Source organism: Pithys albifrons, chromosome 17 (assembly GCF_047495875.1).
Source record: "Pithys albifrons albifrons isolate INPA30051 chromosome 17, PitAlb_v1, whole genome shotgun sequence".
NCBI lineage: Eukaryota > Metazoa > Chordata > Aves > Passeriformes > Thamnophilidae > Pithys > Pithys albifrons.
Window position 1 is genome coordinate 15,470,806 of NC_092474.1, and position 19,809 is coordinate 15,490,614.

General features: G+C 48.2%; 1 protein-coding gene across 1 annotated transcript; it reads right to left on the reverse strand.

The window, feature by feature from the left end:
• Window positions 1-5,781: 5,781 nt before the first annotated feature.
• LOC139679805 (maestro heat-like repeat family member 5) lies at window positions 5,782-9,115 on the reverse strand. The gene is made up of 8 exons (XM_071571865.1): window positions 8,973-9,115; window positions 8,810-8,816; window positions 8,565-8,741; window positions 8,142-8,297; window positions 7,602-7,703; window positions 7,231-7,333; window positions 6,650-6,813; window positions 5,782-6,570 (listed from the first exon to the last, which is right to left on the reverse strand). The coding sequence occupies exons 1-7, from the start codon at window positions 9,113-9,115 to the stop codon at window positions 6,677-6,679; spliced, it is 825 nt and encodes a 274-aa protein (XP_071427966.1). The 3' UTR covers window positions 5,782-6,570; window positions 6,650-6,676.
• Between the last annotated feature and the right edge of the window lie 10,694 nt (window positions 9,116-19,809).

The following is a 19,809-nucleotide window of genomic DNA, read 5'->3' on the forward strand; positions in this document are numbered from 1 at the left end:
TATCTCTGTCACTGTCACTGTCTGTAACACTGTCATCTTCTGTCCCAAGGTGAGTTTTCTGGCTTCTTCAATGTTTAGAATTACAACAGCCACTGCCTTTAGACACGTGGGCCATCCTTTGCTCACCTCATCCAGTTGCTTTGAGAAGTATGCCACAGCTCTTTTATATGGTCCCAGCTGTTGGGCCAACACCCCCAGGGCTATTCCCTGGCGTTCATGAGAATACAGCCAAAAAGGCTTCGTCATATCTGGCAAACCCAGGGCTGGGGCTCTCATGAGTTCTTGTTTCAATCTTTTGAATGCTGCCTCGGCCTCAGGAGTCCACTCGACAGCCTTTTTGGTGTCTTTGAGTAAGTCATATAGTGGCTTTGCTAATATCCCATACTGGTATATCCACAGCCGGCACCATCCTGTCATTCCTAAAACGGCTCGTAAGTCTCTAGGTGTTTCTGGCTTAGGCATCTGACATATAGCTTCTTTCCTTGCTGTTCCTGGAGATCTTTGTCCCTTTGAGATTTCATATCCCAAGTACACAACTTGTTTCTGTACTAGCTATGCTTTTTGTTGGGAGACTCGGTATCCGTTTAAGCCCAAGAAATTTAAAAGTGAAATTGTCCATTGAATACAATCTTCTTCTTTCTCGTTTCCTAAGATCAGATCATCGACGTATTGTAGAAGAACGCCATCTCCTGGCGGCCGCTCCCATTGTTCTAGCTCATTAGCCAATTGGTTCCCAAAAATCGTGGGACTATTCTTGTAACCCTGGGGCAACACCGTCCAAGTTAATTGAGTTTTTCTTCCCTCAATAGATTCCCACTCAAAAGCAAAGATTTTCTGACTTTCTGATGCTAAGGGAAGGCAAAAGAATGCATCTTTTAAGTCCAACACTGTAAACCAGATTAAGTTATCTTTCAATTTGGTTAAAAGGGTATATGGATTGGCCACTACCGGATGTATAGTGCTTGTAATTTCATTTACGGCTCTCAGATCCTGTACCAATCTATATGTTCCATTTGGTTTCTTTACTGGCAGGATAGGTGTATTAAATTCGGATTCACATTCTATTAACAATCCTAATTCTAAAAATTTCTTTATTATGGGTGTTACTCCCTCTCTGTCTGCCAGCCTTAGTGGATATTGTTTTTTGTTTACTGGCTTTGCCCCTTGTATTAATTCGATCTTTATGGGTATTGCCTGTTTTGACCTCCCAGGTGTGTCCGTTGCCCAAGCTAAGGGATAGACTTCGTTCATGATTCGCTTGTTATTTTCATTGTTTCGCTCTGGCTCAACGCTGCTCATAGCTAAGCTAAGTGCAGCTATCCATCTATCCTCATCAACTAAAAATTCCAGTTCTCCTTTACTAAATTTAATAACTGCTCCCAAGTTCTTCAACAAATCTCTCCCTAATAAAGGCTTAGGGGAGTTAGGTAAATACAAGAATTGGTGTATTCCCATCTCTTTCCCAATTTTATACTTTAGAGGTTTTAGGAAGAATGCCTTTTCTGGTTGGCCTGTTGCACCTATGACCCTTACAGATTCGTCACTTTTTGGTACCAGTTTTTGATTTAAAACCGAAAACGTTGCTCCAGTGTCAATTAAAAAATCCAGTTCTTTGTTACCCTCCCCTAGCGTTATTTTAACCAGTGGGTCTGCCAGGGAACAACCCACCGGTCCTCCTCATTGGTTACTTTGATATGCCATGGTGGTGGCAGAATTCTCACTCTTTATTGCCAGAAGGGGACAGTCCCGCTTCCAGTGACCTATTTGCAGGCAGTGGGAACACTGATTTGGTCCTATTCTTTGCGATGCTTGTGTACCTCCCCTTCCTCGCATGAAGCTACCACGACCCCTTCCTCCTACATTAGGTCTGGGGACCCTGCCCCCGGGCCCTGCAGGGTATTGACCATATGTCTCAGGGAATCCCTGGGTCATAGCTACCAAATGCGGTGGTTTCCTTGCTGGTTTCTTTTCTTCTCTATTGTTATACACTTTCCAGGCTTCCGTCATCAATTTTTCCAGATTTTTATCGTCTGGGTGACCTAATTTTTGCAGTTTTCTTCTTATGTCTGGATTACTTTGTCCTATAAATAGCCCTACCAGTTGTACTATACCTATTTCCAAAGCAGGATCCAAGGGAGTATATTGTCTCATTGCTTTTCTAAGTCTATCTAGATAGTCTGTAGGTGATTCCCCTGTCTCCTGTCTGATTTGATACAGGGCTGCCCAATTTATTGCCTTAGGAATTGCATTCCTTAAACCCTCTGCAATGATTTCTCGATATTGTTTCAACATTGCATAGTCTTCTGGTTGGTTCACGTCCCATCTCGGGTTTTCTCTGGGGAAAATGTCTCTTAAATCTCCCTGTATGGATCTTGCATGCTTCCTAGCCGCATTTAGCACCAACTCCTTTTCGGTGGGAGTAAGTTCATTTAACAACAGGTCCGTATCCTCTCAATCAATGTCTTGGTTTCTAGCTATTAGCTCAAATCTCTGAGCTATGCTTTCTGGTTCTTCCCTGAAACTCTTCACAGCCTCCTTCCATCTATCCAGCTCTCCTGATGAAAAGGGGACCTTTACTCTTCCTTGTTCTCCTTTGAGATTTATTACTTGCCTAAGAGGCGCAACTAAGTGATTATCTGTTTTCTTTCCTGATTTCCCTTTACTGCCTTTTTGCTTCGTTGATCTGGTTTGATATGAATGGCTAGTGCCTTCTAATTCGTCACTGTCACTGCTGCTTTCAGTGTCTGTTTTGTCTTTTGGTCTCCTTGTTTTTGGGATTTTTGGTAATGTCCCAATTTCTACAGCATTAGCAGTTTCTGTTCTATCTTCTTCCTGTGCTGTGTCGCTTGAAGTGTCCTCCTCGCTATCCTGCTTTTCTACCATCCTTGTTACAGGTGCACCTTTTATTGTCTTTGTTTTTGTGGCAGCCTCAAATATTTGAAATCTATCAAGTCTTTTATGTCCATCAGGCTTTCCTTTTCACTATCGCTATCTCGTCTCTTTCTATATTTAAGACATTGTTTTCCAATACTGCAGGCATCACAACAGCGCTTTTTTTCTCTAGATTTCTTCTGATCCTTTTCCAGTGCTAACATGAAAGGGTCATGGGGTGGGATATTTATCCCACAATCTTTCTGCCATTCTGGTTTGTCTCTCAACGTGAAGAACGTGTGGCAGTATATAACCTCATCCCACTTTTCTAGTCTACGGAGGAACAGAAGGAGCTGCAGCATTGTATTATAATTCAAGCTACCCTCAGGGGGCCACTTCTCTCCCTCGTCTAAGGTATAAAACGGCCACCAGTCTTGACAGTATTTTAACAACTTCTTTTTGCTTATGTTTTCGCCTGGGACCCCTCCCAGCTCTTTCCAGTGTTTCAGAATGCACCCAAGGGGGGTTTTCAAATTTATTTCTTTGCTTTCCCTGCTCGGTTGACTGCCCATTGTCAATATTTATATAACTTCACTTTCCCACTAGATTGTCAATCGTTTTCGTTCGTCTCTGGCCGGCTTCCTCTCGGAGAGACGGAAACGCAGATCGGAACTCCACACTCGCCTCGCAGTCAGACTGCGTCTCTTTCACACACTTTCGCACTCGTTCGTACTCCCCCCCGAGCCCCCCTTAATATTGGATCAAAATAATGATGTTACCAGGAGAGGCCACAAGATGTCGCTGTAGACCGCAGGATTTTCAGGTGGTCTCTCGGCAATGTGAAGCTCGTCCCTAAATTACAACAAGTCTGAAGTATTTGAATAAACACTAAACCTCGAGTTCTTTCACAGAAATATTCCACCCACTTAACCGTATGCAGAGCTTGGTCTGAGAAACATTGGTCACACCTTATATATGACACTCCAGGTAAATGACTTTCTTCAAAGATCAAGCCCCTGCAGAAATTACATCTAGCGATCATAAACAGGGAACAGTCACAGATAGGACCAATTTTTATCAGAGGCTCAGAGGAACAAAGTCCTTCTACAGTCAGCTTTTCAGTGCCTTTTCCCATACAGGACTATCGAAATCTAATAGCTTACAGGAATTAGTTAAAAGCAGAAAATTCTTTTTTTCTTTTTTTTTTCTTTGGTAGTTCAAAAAGCTAAAACCACACAACTTTTAGCACCACACTATACATAATATTCAAACCGCTAAATCAACACAGTAATCAGCACCACACTCAACATATATAGCAACATCACATATGGTTCAAACAGCTAAAACAACACAATAATCAGTACCACACTCAACATATATAGCAACATCACATATAGTAATAAGTTTACTGGGACTCTAACCCTTGTCCATGTGGGGACTACAACCCCCAAAAAAACCCTTAAAATCGGGGACTCTAACCCCTTTTAGGACTCAGGCTCTGGGGACCCTAACCCCAGGCCTGGGAGCGTCCTCCCTGTCCTGTTCGATTTAGTTTGATGTGTACCTTTATTCCTTCATTCAAATATAGTTATAAATACCTTTTGATCCTTCGAGAGGTCCTTGTTCACCAGTGTATGAGACCAGGGGTCGGGGAGACTGTCTGACAGCAAACTCGGTCATGGGGCCCCCTGCAGTGTCCCCAGCCCCTCGGGTTTCAGCACCGATGGAGCTGGACCATCCCACCAGAGTCACCAGAATATGATGCCCAAAAAGGCAGAACAAACTGTTTAGAGACAAAGTTTTAGTCAATAAACAGCAAGGTATTTATTAAGACAATGTTGGGGTAACTCTCCAATTAGTATCGGACAAAATACATTTCTAGTGAGGGGTTACAATATTTTTACCTACATATTCATGCACGATTATAATATTGCGATATCTAGTTATAATATTCATAGCAGGCCGAGTTGGGTAGGAGCTGTCCATTTTGAGGAATATTATGAGGGGAGATCCTGTTACTTCATCTGGTGGTGGTCGTATTTTTCTCTTCATGAACTTTTCAACTCGGTCTAATTTTGCTGATTCTTGCAGATTCTTGCAGTGGGTCTTGCCAAACATGGTGCTCTGGCTTTTTTCTTGGGATTAACCTGTTCGATACATGGGCCTTTAATTATGACTTCACTGAGAGTCAGATCTTCCATGAATTAGACCTGATCTCTTGGAGACTCCCCGGAAAGTTGGGTGCTTTTAGTGAAATCCCCTGGGTTCTGGCTTTTCTCTACTTCAATATACTATGATATACTATAGATAGAATATTACTATAATATACACCTATATATACTTATATATACTTACAAATATACTTATATATATTTTTTATATATCAAAAATAATATAGACCTACTCTAATACTTGACTATGTATACTATATTGTATACTATATTGTACTAATATTATATAATATACTATTAATATTCTAACTCTACCAATTATACTAATAATACTAAAACCAATTATATTAAAGCAATTATACTAAACACAATTATACTACTTCTATATTATACTAATATTATTTACTAGACTATATTATATACTATTATATACTATAGATACAATATTACTCTAATATACTCTTATATATATTATATATACTTACAAATATATATACTTTGTATATATCATATATAATATATACCTACTATAATACTATATTATATACTATATAGTACTGATATTATATAGTATACTAATATTATACTAACTCTACTAATTATACTAATAATACTAAAAGCAATTATACTAAAGCAATTATAACTAATGGCCCAGGGTGCGGAGGGGCCGTGATGGTTCTCCCCAGACCAGGGCGGTCCCGTCCCACCCCATACCCTTTCCCCGCCCTGCCGTGGCAGACCCTGCCGGTCCTGGCGCGCCACAAGCCGTGACAGCCCTTCCCAGAGCCCTGGCATGACCGGAGGTCCAACAGAACTGTGCCGGGCTCTTCCACCCGTCCAGCCCCGACCCCTGAGCCTCTGTGGGCTATTTGGGATGCCCGTCATCCACTTTGCTCCGCCCCTCAGCCCAGTCCTTGAACCCTCCCTCAGATCCCCTCATTGGATCGGACGGTCACTGACAGGTGTTTTGCCCTATCCCTCCTGAGGTTCCAACCTCTCCCAAGCCCTTCCCCAAACCGACCCCTTTAAAGGTCAGTTTCCCATTGAATAAAGGCCTTTTGGATTGCCCTCCACCTTGTGTGTGGTGTGGCCTCTGAGGAGCTGTTTTCCCCCCAGCTGGTTCCCGTTCATATAAAGGGATCGACTGACAGTCATTTGACTCTAGTGGTTGCCTCACCATCAGGATGTAAATTTTGGGTTGGAGCCACACTAGTTCCAACCAGGAGTCCCTTCTCAGCCCAGCACTGATACATTTGCAAAGAGGGCACTGTTGGCTTGGACATTCCAGGAGGGGATGTCCTGCCACAGGCCTAAAGTCAACAAATCTGCTCATCCCAATGAATTATCAAGGTCAGCTCTGTATCCAGATGGATGTTCCTCCCCCAAGGTTCACCCAGGTGCCTACAGGGAACCAGGAGAATGAGGAGACCACCAGCCAGGTGGCTTCCCCACATGTGTCACCAAGAATGTTGGTCATCAGCTCAGAATGCCCTGGCAGAGTTCTGCCACATGTTCCCTGCCGGTTCAGCTGAAAACACAAAGAAAGATATGAGAGAGCTGCAGAGCCTGTTGGAGAAGGGAGGCAGGAAGCACCCTGAAGAACTGACCCAAGGAAAGCGGCACCTCTGCCAGGCTCACGGCCAGCAGCAGCACAGCACTCCTAGAATGCCTCTTGATCTTGGCTGCATGGGACGACTCCTCAGAAACAAGGTTGTCTGAGCTGCCAGGGATCTGACAGACATATCCTGGTCTGTCTCCAAGGGCTGGAGGGCTGTGACCAAAGGAAAGAGAGCCAAGGTAAACCTCCATGTCTACAGAGACCCTCTGGATTGCTGAGAGACCATGCTCCCCACTCACCACTTAGAATTTCAGTCTGACTCTCTGTGGTCTGGTGGCTCAGGCACCGTGAGATGAGTCCTGGGCACAGAGCTCCATCAGCCCCTGCTGCCCAGCCTGCCCCCAGCAGCAGCACCCCCAGCCCGCCCGTCCTCCCTTCTCAGCAGGGCTGAGCCCAGGAGCCACCAGAAGCATACGGGAGTGGGACTGAGCAAGGCCTGGCACAGGGAGGTCAAGGCCCTGCCCAGGGTGGCCGGGGCTGGGGCAGCCACAGAGCTGCCCCTCGTTGCTGCTGCAGCAGCAGGACAGTGGCCAAGCTGCCCAAAGAGGCACCAGAGGGGCTGTGACTCACTGATGAACCTGACGGCCGCCAGGCGCACATCATTCTGAGGGTCCTGCAGGTATGGCAGGCTCTGCTGCAGGTACTCTTCAGTCCTGCTCCTGCTCTTCTTCAGCTGCAGAGAGAACAAGGGATGCCTCTCAAGGCTTGCCACGGACTTGACCGGAGCAGCAGCTCTTGCCAGCTCCCCCTGGTACTGAGAGCCCTCCTGTCCTGCTGGGTGCAGGCAGGGGACAGGGGCCTGGAGAAGAGACCTCAGCGTTTGTTCTTGAGGGCAGGAAGAAGGATGAAGCTTCAGGCCCTGCTCAGCTACGGAGCCCACAGTCCAGACACAGGGCAGGGGACAGCCCTCCCCCAGCCTGGGCCCTGGGGCTTGTCCCTACCAAGCACGCTCCCAGCTCCCACAGCCGCTCTCTCTTCAGCAGGTGCTGCAGCGTCTTCCACCGCAGGAGCTCTGAGACACCAAGAAGGGCTTCCCTGGAAGCCTGCAGGACAGCATTAGCTCAGGGATGGCGCCAGGGGCTGGGCAAGAAGAGCTCTTGCCTTTGTTCCTGGAGTCATCCTGCCCTTAGGAAGCTGGGACATATCTAGCCCAAATGCCTGGGAGCCTTTTGGGGACAGCTCTGGGGGACAGGGCTTGAGGTTCAAAGGCCTGGCCTCCAGCACCTTCAGGAACAGTGAGAAGCCTGTGGAGTTGCACCTGTTCAGGCCTTGGTGGCCATGGGCTGCTGCCCAGGCCTGCAGGACCAGGTACGGCAGGTGTTGGGAATGGCCATGCCAGCGTGTCCGCCCCTGCTCGTGCTGGCTCCATAGGGACTCTTCCCACAGGCTCTGCTGGAGGAGCCCTTGCCCTTATGCCCAGGAGCCCTGGGCTATGTCAGTCCACTCCTCTCTGTGTCAGTGCTCAGCCTTGACATCTGTACCTCGGCCACACTGGGGGTCTGGTCACTCATGCGGAAGAGGAGCGGGACCAGTGCCCTCTGCACCTCCTTCCTCATCCTCTTCTCATCCCTCCAAACCACTAACTCCAGCAGGTGTGTGAACATGCAGATGGAGATCTCTCGCAGCTCGCTGCACTCCTGGGGAGAAGGAGGAAAAGGGAGCTTTGGAAACAGCATTCCCTGCCTGGAGAGAGGTGGGACATGAGCATGGCTGTGGTGAGGGCAGGTGCTCCAGCATCAGATTCCAGAGAAGCAGTGCTGGCCTGCAAGGCCCAGAAACCATCCCAGGAGAGCCCAGGGGAGCGGAGCTGCCACCTGCAAGTGCTGCTTGCAGGGCTGGGCTGCAGGGCAGCTTTCTTTGCCCAGAGCCCATGGGAGGGGCTGAGGCTCCCACATCAGCCTTACCGAGTCAAAGAGGGGCAGGAGCCTCGCCACCAGCTGCACAGCGATGGAGCTGGCCTTTCTCTTCTGCAGCTGACCCAGCACATTTCCCAGGACCACGAGGATCTTCATCTTGACATCTTCCCTGCCATCTTGCAGGATCTTCATCATGCCCGGCAGGAAGACTTCAATATTTCTTACCTGTGTAAAGAAGACAATTTCTATTGGGTGAAAATATCTGTGCCTGAAAAGCCCCCTGGGAGGCCAACCCAGGCCCTGCCATGGCAAGGAGGGCGTTTAGAGCAGTGAGCACCTTGCTTTGGAGCAGTCTGGCCCCCAGAGCAGGCCAAGCCACTGCTTTACACACAGCCCCAGACCCCCTTTGCCACCGTGGCTGCCCCTGACAAAGCCCTGCTCACCATCTTGGCTCACTCTGACAGCCCCACGAGGCCTCCGAGCAGCAGGTTGGCCGTCACCACACTGGGACAGCCCTGATGTCTCTCACCGTCGGGCTCGTGCCCTGACTGCTCCAGCTCAGCCTGCCTGGAGGGCGACTGCAGGAGCAAACTCAGCATGAGGGGCTGGCAGAGCCTGCAGGGCTTGTGGGAGGGGATCGGGGCCTTTTCTGTGCACTCACAGCCCTGGACTGGGTGTTGTTACAGTAAAATCCAAAGTGAGCAATTCAGATCTATAGAAAGCCCTGTGAGACTCAGCTGTCAGCCAGAGGCAGCAAAGAGCTCAGCTGCTGCTGGCTGGTAGGGAGGGGGTTACTGCCCAAGAATTCACAGAGTAGGAATTCACAGGACTCTGCAGGGGCACGAAAACAGCCAGGATGAAATAATATAAACATGGGACTTGTGAGAGACAGGCTTTAACCAGTTGAAGTATCTGGCGTGGTGGTGTGTAACTCTTTTAGCCAATAAGCTGTAGTCCTAACCCCATATAAACTGTGTGCTTTGGGTAATGAAGTGTCTTCACTCTGAATCTCATAGATTGGTGTGGAGTCCAGTTCCTGTGCCGTTTATTTTTAGTTTACTTTATTTTTCCAGGCACTGCAGGGCTGCAGGGACCTGCCATTGCAGCTGCCAGCACAGCTCCAGCCCTTGCTCTGCTCCTGAAAGGAAAACAGACAACGTGGCCGGGGGGAGGTGGTTTGGGTCTGCTCACCTGGATGGAGAATTTGAGATGTTTGGGGTGTAGGAAACTGAGGAGTGGCACCCACAGTGACTCACAGGGGAAGGGAGAGACACGAAATTCTGCTCCTAAATCCCAAACTGGCCCAGTTTGTCCCCAGTCTGATCCCCCCTGCTCAGAGCAGGATTTGTCCCACTGGGATCTGAGCATCATTGAGGGCAAGGACACCATCACCAAGGCCAAGGATATCCCAGCCTTGGGCAATGCATCCAGCATTGGATGTTTGTACATTTAAAGTGAGAAGAAAGGGGGAGAAAAGGAAAAAAAGCTTTTTTGTGTGTCTGAATTTATATATAAAATATAGACATAATTTATGTACTTTTCTATCTTATCTACTTTTATGTATTTTTGATCTATTTTTACATATTAGTTATCTATTTGATATATTATTTATCTAATTTTATACATATTTATCCATTTTGTGTATATATATTTATATATTATCTTTTAATATCTGTATATATAATTTCTCTATTTTTGTGTCTAAAATATGTATTTATTATTTACATATCAGTTCTGTTTATACATAACTAAGATAAAGATCATAAAGATGTTGGGTGTTGACAACCAGTTTTCCCTCTGCACTGAAAAAACCCTCATAAATTTGCATACATCACTCTAAACTTAAATATTCAGCATCATAATCCAAATTTGATAAATATATTTAATGGAGAAATATCTGGGTGCCCCCAAGATCCCTTTTACTGTTTTCTTCCTGTATCTGAAAGCAATAAAAATAATTCAGACAGGAAATATAAGGAGATTTTTCAGCTGTTGATTCTTTTTTCCAGTTTTGATCCTTTCTCCTCTTTCTCTTCAGGTCATTTATCCACTGAGGGGTTGGAGAAGGGAGAAAAGTATGAAAAGAAAGGGAAAAAAGTCCAGGTAATGGAAGAAATTGTATTTTATTAAAGCAAAGAAAAGGATGGCTTCAAAAGATGGACTTCAACAATTGTCTTATTTTTCCACTTTCAGGATAAGAAATCAGGATCCCTCCAGAGAGAGAAGTTGCTGTTTCCATCAGAAAACAACCTCCTGGAAAAATCATGGAATCTTTGCATGGAAAGGGACTTAAAATTATGCACTCCCTCCCCTGCCAGGGGCAGAGACACCTCCCAGCAGCCCAGGGTGCTCCAAGTCCCGTCCAGCCTGGCCTTGGACACTGCCAGGAATGGGGCAGTCACAGCTTCTCTGGGCACCTGTGCCAGGGACTCATCAAAATATTCACCTGGAAATCGACTCAAGGACCCACCACCTGGGAGGGAGGGTGCAGCGAGGGCTGGGAGGGTTTCAAACAAGCCCCAGAGCCTCTTGTGAAAACAGCCCAATTACAGCTGATGAACGAACCTTCAGCCCCTTCCTTTCAACAGACTCTTGGTAAAGACAATTTATTTGAATTTATCTCCTGGATAAAGTCCCTTTATCCAGAAAAAGAGCCTTTAAAATACATTTATCTCCATAAAAAATGACCCTGTGTTTCTCTGGATCATATTCCCTTGGATTAAAAGGATAATCGAGGAGAGATTTTAATTCAGGTTGATAATTTGGCCACGATGTTCTGTTTTCCCTCAACCTCATGTGATGGTGTCATGAACCCCATGGGGATGTGTGCCAAAATTCCAAGGAAATCTGAGCCAGACATGTGAGAAATAACTCAGCCTGGTCTGTTTTCCTGTTAAAATTCCCTGTTGTTTCATGCTGAGCAGGAGGAGAAGTTGCTGTGGGCAGGAGTGCGGTGAGGACAGAAGGGACACGGAGGTGACAACACAGGGAGATGGAGGGATGGCACATTCCCAGCTCTGGAAGAGCAGGGAAAGGTCAAAATACCCTCCTGTTGTCTGGCTTTGATGGAGTCACTCCCTCCCAGCATCTTCCTCTTGTGCCTGTCATGCACTAAATGCCAACTCCAGTATTTTGGAGATGTTTGATTTTTTCCTTAGGATCACTTGTGTTGCTTAAATCTTTTTCCTTGGATAAGAAAGCAGGAGAGGGTCTCACACTGAGGACACATCTCTGTGTGACTGGAGCACTTCCCAGGACGGCTTCTGCTCCCCACTCCTGGTGCTGAAGATGTTTTTGTGTCCCAAAATAAGACCAGGCTCCTTAAAAATACCTTTTTCTTATTTCTGTGCTGCAGCCACACACTGCCAGAGTGGTGTTCCAGTGCTTGTTCCTCCTGATCTTCATCTATCAAATATATACATAAATGTATAATTTATGGAAACAACCCCAAGGTCCCATTGCTGAGGAGGACTCGCCTCTGGTCTTTCCTGAGAGGTGTTTCATCGAACCCTGGAATGGTTTGGGTTAGAAGGACCTCTGAAGGTCATCCAGTCCCACCCTCTGCCATGGGCAGGGACAACTTCCACTAGTCCAGGTTGCTCCAAGCCCTGTCCAGCCTGGTCTAGGACACTTCCAGGAATCCAGGTGTTAGCCATAGCTTCTCTGGGAATTCCATCCCAGCCCCTCACCAGCCTCACTGGGAGGAATTTCTCCTCAATATTCCATTTTGTAGTAGGAAACCATTCCCTCTTGTCGTATCCCTCCAGGCCCTTGTCCAAACCCTCTGGATCTTGGAGCCTCCTTAGGCACTGGAATGGGATCTCAGGTCACTCTGGAGCCTTCTCTTCTCCAGGCTGAATACCCCCAGGATTCCCAGCCTGGCTCCAGAGCAGAGGGGCTTTCCCTGAGGGAAGAAGGTCAGTAGCCTCGGGCTCTCGGGTGCAGAGGATGAGCCTCTCAGGGCACTCCGAGGGCAGCAGAACGTTTCTGTCCTGGCACCTCACTACATGTCACACCTAATCATCTATGCAGGTCACCAACTGAATTACCAGAAAAACACAGAACAGTAAGAAAGACACGCAAACTACACAGCTAATTAGCCAGCAGTTATATAAAACACAGAAATCCATGTGCATATGGCACCAACAATCAAATAATTCTGCAGAAAAACAAATGGCATATGCAAATGAGCTCCCCAATCTACACCTGACTACATAGAAAACCAAATCAAATATAAAAATGACACCCCCAAATAACACTGTTTATGCAGAACAGGGAATCACATATGCAAAAAATTTAAAATAATTACCACCAAATTATGTACACAACCAAACAACACAGGCACCACCACCCAGTGGAAAAACAGGCAAATACCAACTAAAACCCCGAAACCTGCACAACACTGCCAGGTAGCAAAGCAAGAGAGGAACTGCACAACTGCACACGTGCTGCCACCCTGGTGGAAACACTGTGAAGTAACAACTACAACCCTATAATTAAAACACCCAAAATAAAATATCCATAAAAGGCAGACTCGTTACCGCCACATCCACACTCAACAACAAATAAACAATATCCAAAGCAATATGAGCCCAGATCCAATCACCTACCGAACCCTAAATCACAAAAAAAAAATAACACCACAACACAAACCACAGTAAACCACACCCATCTCATCCCAAAACACCCTCCCCAAGCCTGTCCTGTAACTGTAGCAGGGCATTCTGGTGGGAGGTGGCATTATGGGCCGGGTGGGGCCATGGCTGCAAGGTCAGAATTAGGGTTAGGATTACTGACCATTAGGGTTAAGGGTAGGGCTAAGGTTGGGGTTAGGGTTAGTACTAGTGACAAGATTAGGGATTAGGGTCAGCAGCTGTGTTAGGGTTAGTGGCAGGATTAGTGTTTGTTTTAGGGTTAGGATTAGGGTTAGGTTTTGGGTTAGTGTTTGTGTTAGGGTTAATGACAGCAGTAGTGTTTGTGTTATGGTTGGGGTTAGTTACAGAGCTAAGGGTTAGAGTGGAGGCTTAGAGTTAGAATTAGTGACAGGGTGAGTGAGAGTTAAGGTCAGGATGAAGGTTGGGGTTAGCGTTACTGACCAGGTGAGGGTTAGCATTAATGACAGGGTTAGAATTAGCATTAGTGACAGGATTAGGGTTAGATTTATTGACGTCGTTATGGGTTATGGTTGGTATTTATGACATGGTTGGGGTCAGGGCTAGTGTTAGTGACAAGGTTGGTGTTCAGGGTTAGGGTTTGATTTATGATTTGTGACAGGTTAGGCTTAGGGTCAGTGATGGTGAGCATCAGGTGTTAGGGTTTAAGGTCAGGGTTAATGCGAGGATTAGGGTTAGCAGCAGACTTATATGTTATGTTTAGTGTCAGTGGCAGGTTTCAGATTAGAGTTATTGGATTACTGACAAATTTAGTATTTAGGGTTACAGTTAGGATAAGAGTTAAGGTTTGGTTCAGGGTTAGGTTTAGGGTTAGAATCTGTGACAGGTTAGTGGTTATTGTTAGGGGTTAGGATTTGGGGTTGTGCTTACGGCTAGTGACAGGGTCAGGGCTGGTTTTAGGGCTAGGATTAGGGTTAGGGTTAGTGACAGGGTGTGCTGGTTTAAAGGTAAACCAGCAGGAGAAATGAACTCAACACGAGAGAAATTATAAGTCAGAGCTACAACTTAATAATAATTTTACAATAAATACACTGACACAAAGGGAAATTGCTTTCAACTCACAAACCCCAGCAGTATAACCCAGTGTCCCGGGGCACAAACCCAAAGGGGTTTGTTTGCCCTTGTGCTGAGACCCCCGTGGTTCTCCCAAGTCCAAAGCAAAAGGAAGTGAGAAACCTGTTGGTGCAGGCGAGGGCTGTGGTCTGGTCGAGAGTGGCGATCTCCTCCTGTCGAGGTCCTGCTGCTCCTCTGGATCCAACAAGAGGTTCCCAAGGTTTTCTTACCCACCACTTATGTACCCTCAGGGAGCACCCAGTCCCTGTCCCAGGGCGGGGACTCACACAATGGGTGATTAACTCTGTGAGTCATGGGGTATCCCTGAACCGTTGATGGCCCATGAGCAGCCACGACCCCCCAGGCTGGGTGTGAAGGTGCCAACGACTCCCTGGGCAGCTGCTGCAAATGGTCCATTGTCCTTGGGGAATGAATAGAGGGGGTGGAACACACAGCTTTGATCATCCCCACACAGTGATAACTGGTCACACCTGCTGAACTGGGACACAGGGTTAGGGTTTGTCTTAGGGTTAGCATTAGTGACAGGGTGTCTTGGGTTGAGTTGGAAAAATGCCAACTGCCCAATACAGAGTGTTAGAGCCTCCCTCCCCCCGCCGAGAAAAGGGAGGAAAAAACCTGGAAACTCAAACCAGGTTTATATATTTATACAGAAAGGAGAAAATTAAAAGAAAACCACAATATAACACACACACAAGTTAGATATAACAACAATTTTCTACTTCCCACTGAAAACAGATTCTATCACTCTAACTTTATAAAGAACCCCAAAGGACACCAAGCAAGGAACAGAAAGAAAGAATAACAATAAAATGTTCACTTCCCCAAATTAAAACAAAATGCAACACAGCAACGGCAGCAGCAAGGCCCATCTCAACAGGACAGCAGCGTGTCCTGTCTCTGCTGCAGGCATGATGCAAACTGAGAAACAGCTCCTACTCTACTGCATTTATATCTCAGTTTTGCACCAACTGGTATAAAATATTTCTTTGGTTGCTTAAGTCAGGTGACACCTGTCTCTCTTAATCTACATAGCCTCTCTGGGCCTGCTGAAACTAAAGGCCTGGCTGAGGCCCAGCTGAAACTAAAGCCAAAACTACCACACAGGGTTAAGTGTTAGGATTAGGGTTAGTTATAGTGTTACTGTCTGTGTCAGTGTTAAAGGCAAGGGAAGAGAGGGCAAGGGAAGGCAAGGCAAGGCAAGGCAAGGGAAGGTAAGAGAGGGCAAGGGAAGGCAAGGCAAGGGAAGGTAAGGCAAGGCAAGGCAAGGGAAGAGAGGGCAAGGGAAGGCAAGGCAAGGCAAGGCAAGACAAGGCAAGGCAAGGGAAGGTAAGGCAAGGGAAGGGAAGGGAAGAGAGGGCAAGGGAAGGCAAGGCAAGGGAAGGGAAGGTAAGGCAAGGCAAGGCAAGGGAAGAGAGGGCAAGGGAAGGCAAGGCAAGGGAAGGCAAGGCAAGGCAAGGGAAGGCAAGGCAAGACAAGGCAAGGTAAGGCGTTGTGGTTTTACCGTGGCAAAATGCCAAGTATTCACCACAGCAATGCAGCCTTCTCCCCACCCTGCCAAGGGAAAGGGAGGGAAAAACTGAAACTTAAACCAGAAAGAGTTTCTGTATTTACACAGAAAAGAGAAAATTGAAAGCAAAGTGCAATATAACACATAGACACAAAAGCAAAAGATAATAACAACTCTACACCTCCCCACCGAATGGCAAAATCCACCACTCTGGACACCCCACTCACCTCCCGAGAGATACCCAAACAGAAGAAAAAGAGAAGTTAACAATAAAATGTTTACTTCCCCAAGATAAAGTAGCAGTGGGGTGGCAGTGAGGCCTAATGCTCTGACATGGTCACAGCATGTCCTCCCTGAACAGCGACCATGAAGAGAAGAGAAAGAAACTCCTCCTCCCCATTGCTTTTATACAGATTTGACATCATATGATCTGAAATACATCATAGGCTGTTTAATGGCAGCTGACCCATCCTGCCTCTGGGGCCTACAAGGCCTACTAAATTTGGCTTGGGCCTACTATAAAAGTAAAGCTTTAATCTGAGTTGTGGGGTTTATCAAACACATCACATTCCACCCCTTATTTCATACCATATGATCTCAAAGCCATATCCCATTTCCATCTATCTCCTGCCCTTGAACAGCTCTTTTTCTTTTCAGGGCTGTCTTCCACCCCTCTGGATGGCAGGCTTTGTTCTATCACGATGGACACTTGGAACAGGAAACGCGAGTTGAGGAGACCAGAGAGGGGCAACACCTGGGAGGGTCTTTTGAGGATAAATCTTGATGTTTTGGAGGTTTTTATGGACACAGGATACCTAGTGACTTCTAGAGATGGACTTGGGCAGGAGGAATCCCCAACCCAATGTGCTCACATCTGGTTTTTCCCCCAAACCCAGAATTTCTCTGTCCCAGAGCTTGACTGGGCAGAGGAGGAGGCTGCGAGGAAGAGGAAGATGCCCCGGGACCCCCAGGCAGGTGAGGAGGAAGTCAGTGCCCCTTTGTCCCTCCCTTGTGCTGCATCTTCCAGCCCAGCATGGCCCCGGCTGCAGGACAGCCCCGCTGCTGACGCCGTCCTGCCGGGGCCGGGTTTGGGGGGATCTCCTTGGCCTTCCCTGTGGCCTGGAGGCAAATCCCCTGCCTGTCCTTGTTCCTTCCTGCCCCAGGCCCCGAGCTGAGCACGGGGAGCACGGAGAGCACAGAGGACAAATCCCCCCAGCAGAACCTGGTGGCTGAGGCTGTTTTAAACAGCTCCAGGATGCAGGAAATCACTGGGGAGGAAAAGCCACGGAGATACCTGGGGGGTGGGGTGGTGGTGGGGGCTCCAAAGCCAACCCAGGGTGCTCCAAGGGTGAAAGACCCACCGTGTGTGGGGAAGGCGGCTGAAGCTTCAGCTGGAGCTGCGACCTGGAAGTCTGTGAGCGGCTTCACTCCGGGGAGAAGCCGTACAAGTGCTTCGAATGTGGGAAGTGCTTCTGCTGGAGTTCCAACCTGATCCGCCACTAGAATTCCCACACCGGGGAAAGGCCCTACACATGTGGGGAATGTGGGAAGGGCTTCAGCAGCAGCTCCAACCTGATCCAGCCCTGTGAGTGTTTTGAGCGTGGAAATTGGATTAAGATCAATTTGTGTCTCCTCAGGCATCAGCCCATGCGCATGGGGCAGAGGCCACTCTGCTGCACCAGCTGCAGGAGGAGCTTCAACCAGAACTCCAATCTTGTCACCCACTGGCACATCCACACCGGGGAGAGGCCGTACAAGTGTGGGGAGTGTGAGAAGAGCTTCAGCCACAGCTCCAACCTCATGAACCACCAGTGCATTCACACTGTGGAGAGGCCCTGTGAGTGTCCTGAGTGTTGGAAGAGTTTCCCTGTGCCTTGACCAGATGCTGACAGAGCCACCAGTAAGGGAGACCCTACAAGTGCCCTGGCTGTGGGAAGAGCTTTGTTCGCTGCTCCCCAACTTCATGACCCATCGGAGGACACACACTGGTAACAGATCTGGTGACCCACATTCCCCGTGATCCACACTGGGATCCATTCCTGGTCTCCACATCCTCCTGGTTCCCTGTAGGCACTTGGGTGAACACAGAGGGAGAAACATCCACAGGGACACAGACAGACATTGGAAATTCATTGGGAAGAGCTGATTTGTTGACTTTTGACCTCCAAACGTCTCTCCTGCTCTAATTGTTTCTTTTGGTGCCATCAAGCAACACTGGATGATCTTTAAGGACTTTTCCAACCTAAATAATTCCATGATTCTCTGTGCCCCCCGAGCATCTTCTACAGCCAAGGGGTGACAGACTGGGGCAAAGACCAAGAATCTGGAGACAGTGGTGTGGAAACCTCTTCAAAAAAGACTTTTGCACCCACCCAACCCAACCCCATGGAGACTCACATGATGCTGACATAGAAATCCTTTTCTTTGGGCTTTGATTTTTATTTGTTCCATTTCATCCCTTAAAACCACCCCAAACTGGGGTAAAAATAAAGAAATCAAACAAAGACATGTAAACTTCAACATGTTATTGGGATTTGGGGGAAATTTGGGGATTCAGAGAGATGTTTTTGAGGACTTGGCTGTTCTGGGGGTATCTGAGGGAGGTTTCCCCAAAACTGAGGGTGCCCAGGCTGGGTGAACGTGGCCATGATCTCATAGTTGTGTCAGCAGTCCATGTCCCCCTGAGCCTGTCTGTTCTCCAGAAATTCCCATTGGCTGTTCCAGTGCCTGGCCTGGGTCTCCCCACATGGGCTGTTCCCCACCAAAGTTCCCAAATCACTGACGAGGTGCCCGAGCTGCTCCTGGTTGTAGATGTACCTGTCCACCATCCTCCAGGCCAGGGCCTTTTGAGAAGTGACACTCAGCTTTTCCCGGGAACTGAAACACGCCTGGGGGTGCAGGGACACAGGTCATGGGGTGCCACTTCCTCTCCCCCAGCAGCCCCCAGCTGTCACAGCACATTGGGAGCTCAGGGGCCCACCCTGGACCTCCTTTTGCCACCCCACTCTGCCCCACAGCTGCTGCAGCACTGACTTCTGGGTGGGGGGAACACGCCCATCAGCTCCCAGGGATGGACAGGGAGTTTGGGGACCCCCCCAGTGTGGATCCATCCCCCACAGAGCCCCTGGGCTCAAGTGATGGAGGACAGGGGGGAGCCCTGTGAGAATCCCTTGTCCTCTGCTCCCCTGCCCCCTGTCCAACACCCCTTTTCTCCCATCTTGCCCCCCTTTCCCATCGTCCCCACAATCCCCAGCTCCCACCCAGCTCAGTTTGGGAGTGTTGCTTCCCCCCTGCCCTGCTCGGTTTCAAAGTCTCACCTCCTTTCCCACTCAGTTTGGAGGTCCCAGTCCCCCTTTTCTCCTGCTCTCCCACCCTTTTCCCATTGTCCCTTGAAGGGGAGCTGTTAAATATTGTGTACTGCAAAAGCTGCTAAATCGTGTGCATTCCAAATTAAACCTGGATTTATTAGTATGGTCTGGCATCCAAATGGCAGCAAAACCAGTGTTGTACTTCTATTCTCTTTAATTCTCTCCACAGTCTCCAATTTCCCCCTGTAACCGGACAGGAGAACACAAACAGCCCTGGTGCCGCTGGGGAGCTGCGCTGACCCCAAGGGGCTGGATTTCTCCCTTCCCATCGTCCTGTTCTGCCCTCCCCCGGGCTGGCTCTGGCTCTTGCTCTGACCGCTCCGACTGACCGAGCAAATGCGTTCCCAAAGAACGCAAGTCCCAAGTCCGCTTGGCATGGGAGGAAGCGACGGCAGGGCAGGAGGAACGGGCGGGATGGGTCCGGGAGATGCCGAGCATCGGCGGCAAGGGGCAAGGTTGCCGCCAAAGGAGTTTATTTAATAAAGTGAAGAGGCAGCTAAAAAAGCCGGTGGCTCCGGCCGGGGCTGCTTCGGAGCGGAGGGGTTGCCTCCGGGGCGCGCGGGGACAAACGGGCGACGGACAAACGGACAAACGGCCCTGGCACTTTGGCGACAGCGGCGACAGCGGCGACAGCGGCGGCAGCAGCGACAGCAGCGGCAGCAGCGATTCGC

What these genes read in the sequence shown, in the direction of transcription:
- LOC139679805 (XM_071571865.1), bottom strand. Translation starts at nt 9,115, where the DNA reads ATGCTGAGTTTGCTCCTGCAGTCGCCCTCCAGGCAGGCTGAGCTGGAG. An exon ending in AGACCCCCAGTGTGGCCGAG is followed by an intron (nt 7,704 to 8,141) that starts GTACAGATGTCA and finishes GCTGTCCTGCAG; the next exon opens with GCTTCCAGGGAAGCCCTTCT. An exon ending in GGCGGCCGTCAGGTTCATCA is followed by an intron (nt 6,814 to 7,230) that starts GTGAGTCACAGC and finishes CTTTGGTCACAG; the next exon opens with CCCTCCAGCCCTTGGAGACA.